The sequence below is a fragment of the Periplaneta americana genome, chromosome 11, assembly GCF_040183065.1.
Source record: "Periplaneta americana isolate PAMFEO1 chromosome 11, P.americana_PAMFEO1_priV1, whole genome shotgun sequence".
Lineage (NCBI taxonomy): Eukaryota > Metazoa > Arthropoda > Insecta > Blattodea > Blattidae > Periplaneta > Periplaneta americana.
The window spans coordinates 146,201,742-146,211,941 of record NC_091127.1 but is presented as its reverse complement, the minus strand read 5'-3'; the positions used below and the strand labels follow the sequence as shown (position 1 = coordinate 146,211,941).

The 10,200-nt window shown below is 37.2% G+C and overlaps 1 protein-coding gene across 1 annotated transcript in view; it reads left to right on the top strand.

The window, feature by feature from the left end:
* Positions 1-9,380: 9,380 nt before the first annotated feature.
* The window catches only part of LOC138708557 (probable glutamate receptor), a 29,322-nt gene continuing 28,502 nt past the window's right edge, over positions 9,381-10,200 (top strand). Inside the window, exon 1 of the mRNA XM_069838673.1 lies at positions 9,381-9,546. Coding sequence (XP_069694774.1) covers positions 9,381-9,546 — 166 coding nt within the window. The remainder of the gene's footprint in view (positions 9,547-10,200) is intronic.

The following is a 10,200-nucleotide window of genomic DNA, read 5'->3' as shown; positions in this document are numbered from 1 at the left end:
TCCATATTTTTATAAAAGTGGTGAAACTCCCAATATTGAGTACCTATAAATACACGACTTGCAACCAGAGCCTTACAAGATGGTACGTAAATATGCATGATCTACTGTAGGTCAGTAGTTATCGATGTTTCTCAGCCAACACTCCCATTTGAATGACATCAAAAGCCTCGTATTCCGTCTATTTTTTATTTAGTTTATTTTACGAAGATGTAATGCAGAGAAATGAGTCCGTCCACCGCCTAAAGTTACCCAGTACTTATTCTCAATGGTTTGAGGAAAAACACCCGAAAAAGACCTCAAGCAGGTAACTTGTCCCAATCAGGATTTGAACCTGGGCCTGCTCGTTTCACGGTCAGACGCGCTAACCGTTACTCCACAGGTGTGGACAATAATGGAATAAGACAGACTGTTACAATAAACGGGGAGCGCTACCACAACATGTTACAGAACTTTGTCATCCCTAGACTGAGGAATCACGATATGGAAAACATAATCTTCATGCAAGATGTCGCTCCATCCCATATCTTTATCCGTGCAAAACAATTAACAATTAATTACGCAGATGTTTGAAGATCGTGTCATCAGTAGGTACTTTCCAATAATGTGGCCTCCGCGATCTCCAGATTTCAATCCGGCCGACTTTTGATTGTGAGGTTACCTTAAAGAGCGAGTTTTCCTGACACGTCCAACAACCCAACTGCAACTGAAAGATGCCACCTTGCAAGAAATTGCCAATATTCCAAGACATTATCTGTAAAATGCTGTGCATGGTGTCGTAGACAGAATGCTGTACGTTAAACAAGAGAACGGCGGACATCTTCCCAATGTTTTGTAAACCCCGTTGTTTGCCCAACACTGTGATGTTTTTGTTTTTTCCCTATCTCAAATATTACAATATTTATAGCGGTTTAATGTTTGAATTGACTTTTGAACTACCCTATATTACAAAATAAACATTTACTGTATATAAGAAATCTTATCATCCGAATCGGGAATATAACAGTCGCAAGGTTGGCATAAATATCGTCACTGGAAGGTAAATGCGTTAGGTCTACAATATTTATGAGCCATGTGACTCGCTTTAATACACAGGATTTCCAGTGTGACTGCAATAATGGTACGTGACGTATAATATATTATAGCACTATATAGTAGCACAAATACCGGAAATACTGTTTCCATTAAGGTGTCTGAATCGATTTTCTATAGTAATGCAATATTTCTGTTATCGTACAAAGTACAAAATACGGAGAACCTTTCCCAAAGATTAGCCAGCTCTACTTAAGAGTAACATTACGAATATATATCTAGTTCTGTTTTGTAATTTAGTTATGGCTGTGATGTGTTCTTTGTAACGTGTTTGAAATGATCTGCCTGTCTGTCCTATGTAGAAGTTGTTGTGTTACATTTAAACACATCACAGCCATAACAAAATTACAAAACACCTCCACATATGCAGAACACATCACAAATGCTAACCACACCCACAGAGACATCAACACAGGCATGGGAATACTACATATCCAACCAAAAAGCCAGAAACTAAACACACTAGAACAATATGAAATATACAGACACACGAAAACACACCCCAACGAAATTCTCAACACAACTCAATTTCAGAACACACACACTTTTGACTCTACATTATACCACACGAACACACCCTCACAGGAAACAAAACAAGAGGCGCCAAGACCAACAACGACCAGTTCTGAGGATGACCCATAAATAGGTGGAAACATGTAAACAAGGTACGTTAGAATTTAACACAAGAAAGTCTCATCATACATATTCCAACGTAATAATAATAATAATAATAATAATAATAATAATAATAATAATAATAATAATAATAATTTAAAAAGCGAATTACTATGTTTCAATATAAATCTCGTATTCTTTCGTTCAAATTGAAATTATGCAAAAGATAAGCAACGAAGCAGAAAGTGTCTAGCCTATTGCCGTGTCCTACACAATTACAGCTCCTGTGCATGCCTGCTTTGAGCTTTGTGTAGGTAGATGGACAAAATATGTAGTGGAGAAAGGAATGAACCGAGCGCATTGAATTCTGTGAACAATTAACGTCACTCTTGCTTTGTTGTATTTCTGACAATTGATTATTTAATTTTTGTTTAAGCTATTATGGTCTGGGGACGGCAGATCCGTGACGATCTGTTTGTCAGGAAGTTTAACGCGCGTGTTCCTCACATTTACCGGGTGTTGTGAAACAAGTTTCTTCTGATGCTTAGCTTAGCTTATAGCACTTCCTTTCTATGAGTACGTAACTTTAGGATTATTGCAGGTATCTGCACTTAGTTTAAAACATTCTCTTTCTTAATACAAATACCATTACGCTGTATACCGAATGTTCACAACTATACTGAAATATTTAGATACAGATTGTCGGTCCCAGTGGCGTGTGGTGATAAATAATCCTGGTGGTGCACAAATATTTATTATGATTATGATTATCATATTATTATTACACACTATTGTTATTATTATTATTGTTATTATTATAGGTACTAACTACGACATAACTAGTAATATATCTTATATAGGTATAGATTTACATAATTTTGTTAGTCAAGAAATTGCAGTTAATCAGTTTCCAATGTAGGTCCAGTAATAGCAAAGTAAAGTGTTCAATTTCTATTGCAGCACACCGTAAATAATATTGTTTTCGCTAAATTGCGTTTTATAACACAGTTCACACGTTCACAAGCATTCGATACGTGTGTCGTCTCATCAGCCTTAACTGCTAAAAGTCAGCAGCTTTCTTTATTTCTTTGAAATCTCATCATGGCTTGAAGGATTTCGTTCTGTATAGTGTTTGATGTGCCCTTAGACACTGTTGCTCTTTCCAAATGTTTCTTAGGAGTGCGTCTAATTCAGAACTGAAATTGATGAGGCCAAGAAAAATACTAACGTTTAAAGATGAGTTTCCGTCATCGTGACCTCTTAAAGCCAACTCAAAAGCTCCACAAAACCGCACGCACGTATCTGTTCTTGATAACTTTATCGTTGTGAAGTTCGACAGTCTAATTGAATCTAATTGTGTCTGTATGTTTGTTTGACCCAACACTGCTAATTTAACATTATTATTGATGTGTCCAGCTGAAGAATCGTGTTTTTTTATTTCTTTCATTCATGTGCTTCAAATCAATCATACCTGCAGAACGGTAATCAAAATTATTTAGTTACTACGCACAGTCCTAAATTCAAATAGAAAAATAAATAAAATTCATAACACGTAGCCCACTTGTTTTTGTCAATGAATGTTCGCCGTCGAACAATAGGCAAGGAAAACAAAATACAGCGTCTTTTATATTGCAGCCGCATATTGCATTTTTCGTAAGTCCGAATGTTGAATTTTCTTGTCACTTCTCTATTACTGTTCTTTGTCACTTATAATTTTAATTCCTGTGTCGGTCTACCCATCTTCTTTATTTTTATCTTTTTGTGTAAAGACCTTACAAAAAATTACATATTTAAAAGATTTTGCACACTATTTACATAAATGAATCGTCTAGAAGCCAACTGCACTTTCTCCAGATTATGAAATAATGGGATTAAGGTATGTTTCTTTGCAGAATTATGCAGGGAATGTGATAAACTGCTCGCTTGGAGTAAAACCGGAATTTATCTGCCTTAACTTTAGTAGTAAAATCACCTTTGGATAAAGTGCAGTTTGATTCTAGGCGATTCAGATATTTGATCTGTAATGAGTACACATCGGTGAGAAGAAACTGCCTACTAAAGGATGCATTGTAAGGAATGGTGAACGGGAGAAGAGTTCGGGGCAGAAGAAGATATCAGATGATAGACGACATTAAGATATATGGATCATATGCGGAGACAAAGAGGAAGACAGAAAATAGGAACAATTTGAGAAAACTGGGTTTGCCGTGAAAGACCTGCCCTTGGCCAAAACACTAAATGAAACGAATAGCCCATGCCATTAGCATTTCATTTAAATTCATATTCTCCATAACTGATTAGTTCATACACATCTCTGATTTCATTTTCTCCACTGCCATCTTCGTTGCTGTAATCCAATATGATTGTCTCATTTTTGTACATTTATATTGAAAGTCTGTTGCATTTTTAGAAGTCGAGTAGCAAAATGCGACAAATGCGACTGTGGCTTAAACCCTGCGTGTGATTTAAGTACTTTGTGTTGTAATTTTGTAATGACATGAATTATGCTTTCATGTAATTTCATAATTCTGTATTCATTTATTTTTTAAATAGCCTAGTTGTAATTTTGTAATGACTTCATATGAAATATTTTTTAAAACGTACTTAAATGCCAAAGGTAGCCCTATTAAGCATATTATTGTTCAAATAAACCTTTGAAATGAACCTGCTAAATAATTTCAAAGGAAAAATTGTTCCGAGGCCGGGTATCGATTTCGAGACCTTTGGATGAGCGCGCCAACACTCTACCGACTGAGCTACCCGGGAACTTCATCCGATACTGTGTTTTCTTTCTGTAAACAGCTCCAGGAAAACTTACGTTCTGGACGACTCTCGTAATTCAGCGTATTCCGAATCTCACCGGTCCGGTGGACTCAATGACGTCACGTTGCAGCGAAATAAGGAACAAGACTGCTGGAAGGATCGATGGCTGTCATGGCGACTGTAGAAGTTGTTGTCTGTGCTACGCTAGCAAAATTTTGCGAAATTTTCGTACTCCCATCTCGTTCAAAGAAAAGATATAAACAATTTATTTCTTGAACCGGTAGTAATAATTGGTCCGCTGACATGTTCCCTCATAAGCCATTAACATATTGTTTTTACGTTGTGCTCATTACAAACAATACAGCAGAACTACAGCAGAACACACCGCCATGACACAACAGTCTGCTAATTCCCGCCCTATACAAGAACCAATCAGATTCACTGATGGCGGCTGATGGAGACTGCCACCACCTCTGCAAGTTGATGGCACCGGTGCGACACAGGTGGAGCATCAATGACGTCATCGGTGGAATTCGGAACACCGTGATGCCATCGGATTGCTCACCGGTGAGATTCGGAATACGCTCATTGCGCTTGAGTGGCCAGAATTTGTATAAGCACTTGTTTTGAGGTCATTAACATGGTGGAAGAAAAAATCAAATTTTTTATCTGCTCCCACGAGAATGTTTGCTTGTGAGCCATGGAGGTGGAGTGAAGCATATCATTCATGGAGCACTGCCCCAGCTTTCCTGTTGTCCACGCACATAATAACACATGTTCGTTCGCATCGCAGTTCGATCGTTTGATTTTATCAACATGCAATACTGTTTATGTGCTGTTTTGCTCCAGTCACTGTATTTATAGATGATAGATAATGTTATTTGCATACGACAGGAGCAGTTCAGTGTCACGCTCTTGGCATGTCTTGGCCTTTCGAGGGCCGAAAGGACGTGTTCATTTTTGGTCCATTATGCGCCCAATATATGCAATTATTGTCAAAGTTCGACTGGTGGGCAGGGTAGCATCCGTGAATTCGATGATGACAAGTGGGCCATCCTGCCTCAGCCCTGAAAGAATACCTGATTAGCCTCAGAACTCGGAGCCCGAAGTCTTCCCTATAAATATACTACTCCCCAGTCTATTTTAACTACTGTAGATGACAAACGATTAGGGAAAACGCGGAAATTCTACTTGAAGCAAGTAAAGCGATAGGGTTGGAAGTAAATCCCGAAAAGACTAAGTATATGATTATGTCGCGTGACCAGGATATTGTACGAAATGGAACTATAAAAACTGGAGATCTATCCTTCGAAGAGGTGGAAAAATTCAAATATCTTGGAGCAACAGTAACAAATATAAATGACACTCGGGAGGAAATTAAACACAGAATAAATATGAGAAATGCCTGTTATTATTCGTTTGAGAAGCTTTTGTCGTCCAGTCTGCTGTCAAAAAATCTGAAAGTTAGAATTTATAAAACAGTTATATTACCGGTTGTTCTGTATGGCTGTGAAACTTGGACTCTCACTTTGAGAGAGGAACAGAGATTAAGGGTGTTTGAGAATAAAGTTCTTAGGAAAATATTTGGGGCTAAGAGGGATGAAGTTACACGAGAATGGAGAAAGTTACACAACGCAGAACTGCACGCATTGTATTCTTCACCTGACATAATTAGGAACATTTTATGCAGACGTTTGAGATGGGCAGAGCATGTAGCACGTATGGGCGAATCCAGAAATGCATATAGAGTGTTAGTTGGGAGGCCGGAGGGAGAAAGACCTTTGGGTAGGCCGAGACGTAGATGGGAAGATAATATTAAAATGGATTTGAGGGAGGTGGGATATGATGATAGAGAATGGATTAATCTTGCTCAGGATAGGGACCGATGGCGGGCTTATGTGAAAGCGGCAATGAACCTCCGGGTTCCTTAAACGCCAGTAAGTAAGTAAGTATTAGTATTATTATTATTATTATTATTATTATTATTATTATTATTATTATTATTATTATTATTGCTGCTACTGGTAATGCTATCAGTATTGTTATTAGTATAACCATTATTATTATTATTATTATTATTATTATTATTATTATTATTACTATTATTATTATTAAATTACTAACTAGTAAATAACTTATAATAGTAATCAAAAGATTAAAAACAATAAAATAAAATGGAGATATAGCGTAGTCTAGTAATTATTTTATCCTTCAAGGGGAGATGTAGGCCTATGTATTTTAGGTGTGTATATAAGAATTATGGTAACACTTGCTGATAAATAATAATAATAATGATAATAATAATAATAATAATAATAATAATAATAATACCTGTTATGCCTGTGTATTCAGCGTAATGCCCTGTAATGTCGCTTCTATATACTACTACTAATTGAACCGTTGAGCAAAGCAACATATTACATTTTCTTCGATAGAACAGCAAAAATTCCTCTTCCCATTCTATACGAAACCTTCTGTTCCTGGGGATTTGTAGAGCGACATGGTACCGACACTGCTTACAATCAGTACGTGAGCGAGACAGACAGCAATGTACAGGACACTTCCCTTACCATTATGAATGTCTTTGATTACACGATGTAATCACGATACCCAGTTTGGTCACCTCTGCTCTACAACATATACTTTTCCACCACAAATTCCATTATGACTTGCCGTACACAGAACTCGGGGTGCCTGCATGAAAGACCAGCGTGCTACCGTTTAAACCACACAATCGGCAACCATCATATTACACCATATCATGTTATGTCACGTCAGGTCCACAGTCAGGGTGGCCCATATGATGCATTACTGTCCACCTTCTCTTACAGGTGTCAATCTATGAAGGATTAGGTTCTATTTAAATTCCTTCCTTGGAATTTTTAGTTTTATAAATAGTATACAGGAAGTAAGGGGTATAAGTGCCGTCCTTTTCACAGTCTTCAGGGACTGTCTACAGGATCAAAAAATATTCATACGATATTGGATCAAAACTTTATAGTTTTTTCCAGAAAAAAATTTTTTTTTTTTCTTATTGTATTTGCGTTATACAGCTTATATCGTTAGTAAAATTACGAAAACAATTGCATCAGTAGGTGTATCTAACAAAGAGTTAATATTAGTTTAAATAAATATTTGTGTCTTCTATTACGTTTTCGTGAAATTAAATAAAAATGCATGCTTAAATTTAACATTCTGGCGTGAGAGACATGGCAACATGTTCAGCAGGATTCATGCAGCTGACAGTAGCCTACTCTGCACAGACGTACAGATCAGCTGAGTTCAAGCTCTCTGCCCATAGGTCTCCTGCCGAGCGGATGGCAGTTCAGTACAGTTATTCGATAAATAACTTACAATGTCATTCACAGTTCAGGAATATCATGATATATTATATTAATTTATAGAGAATTTCGTCGTAATTCAAGTGCGGCAAGAAGGATGTACCGTCAACGTTTTCCGCAAAGAAGGTTACTTAATCCGCGAACTTTTGCAGCAGTTTGTCAACGATTATTAGAAACTGGGAGTCTCTTATCCCGTTTTGAAAATCACGCAACCAGAAATTTATTTAAAAATGATACTGCTTTACGGAAGCGGGAGAGATTGAAATTTTGCATTATAAAAAAAGTTGGTGTGATTTTGTGCAGTAAACCATTATTGTTTATTTTTTAGACGTACAATAAAAAATGTACCTCTGATTGAGGTTTTGGTTGATATGTATATCTATTATCACGCAGTACATCTCACTTGACGATATGTGTCAGAGGAAAACCAATTGTTCAATGCATCTGAAGAATGATTAGTGGAATATGTAGCTAATCGGCGATGTACGCATTGGAGGGGGAAAGGAACTGGACACCCTACCCCATTATCTTCTGACCTAGTTGCCTCGTGAGTGATGCCTTAAGGCCCATTCACAATGAAAATTAAACATAACCGTAACATAAACACAGAAGTTTGCGCCCAGGCTACCAAATGGGATCATTCACAATGATTCACATAAGCATTGACATAAACATTACCGTAAGACGTTAACATGAAAGTTTGCAAACTCCAAACTTTCATGCTTATGCTTACGTGATTTGCAAACAGAACACAATCGTGGAGCGCTGAAGTATACGACAGAATATGAGGAAATGGCGTCGTTGTTATGTTTCCATGGTTACCAAGTATATTTGCTGTTATGTTTATGTTCCCATCGTGAATGATGGTATGACTTCTTGATTTTACCGTAACGTTTATATTCTTAAGTTAACGCTTACGTTATGTTTAATTTTCATTGTGAATGAGCCTTTATTGGTGTTACTTATGAGGTCCAAACCTGTCTTCGAGCAGTTGACTAAACAACAATAAAAATGGAGCAATATTGTTAAATAAAAAGGTAATTTACCATAATGTTCTATTAATGAGATTGAAAGTTTGTATTTGCTGCTCGTTTTATGTAAACAACAGTTGTCCTGGTCCGCCCCTGCATTAGAACAGAGCATCTGTTTTGTACCGGTATGTCTGTACCCGCTTGAGCTGTACTGTGTACTTGTAAACCCCCTCCTCCCCATCCAGCAACGTTGCCAAACGTCTAATAATGTAAACTTTAATAATTAATTAAATAAAATTAGAAAAAAATTGTGAGGACATTTTTTCTTCCTTATGACATGCATAATCAACAGTTAAAATAATGGCACTTATACCCCTTACACTCTGTATATTTGTATTTATGCTAGAATTTATATGCTGAATTCGTCAGATATCGAATTGTGAGTAGTAGAGCCATTTCATAGTCAGCCTATACTATAGGCTACCATTGTTATTTCCCGGGTTGAATTCGATCGACTTAGCGCTGCGCTGCTACATTCTGTTCGCAATTACTGTCCGTGTAAATATATCCGTGTTTGTGTCCCAAGCAGCATTAGTTGAGGATGAAGGCCGCTCTGCTCGTGCTGTTCGCCGCCTGCTTGGCCGAATCCTCTGTCCTTCCTCTGCAGGTCATTGTAGAACTCGTCGGCGATCTGCGCGCTCGTTTCTCCGCGGGATGCGTGTACGTACTACACGACTCTGACGCTGATGGCAAGTTATCAGAAGAACGTAACTTTAACATCATTTTGTTCTATCTTTGTATCTAACATTCTCATTCTTTGTCGCTCTGGGTTGTCCAATTTATCATTTGTTGGTCTAAGACAGTGGTGACCAAAGCGGGTGTCGTGATTATTTCACAGTCTGATGATGTTGATGTTTATTGACTTTACTGGCTTTGAGCCAGAGGCCGTTTTAGGGTCTTCTACGTGCAGGATGCCCTCTCCAGCCATTGTACATAAATAATAATAAATATATATTTACATGACACTATTTCTGGCATAAGTGCCAGTAGGTGTGTGAGTGCGGTGATTGGCTTTTTATTTATTTATTTTATTTTATTTTATTTTTTACTTTATTTTTTTTTTTGTTTTAATTATTTCGGTGTAGGCCTAATTTGTTAATTTTCGGTGCTTAAGGAATGGTGAACGGGACAAGAGTTCGGGGTAAAAGATATCAGTTGATAGACAGCATTAAGGTATTATATGGGGAGATTAAGAGGAAAGCAAGAATGGGAAATTCTGGGTTTGCAGTTAGAGACCTGCTCTTGGGCAGAACACTGTGCATACATACATACATACATACATAACATTCATACATACATACATACATACATACATACATACATACATACATACCTTTCTTTTTTTTTTGTTTTTAAGTTTC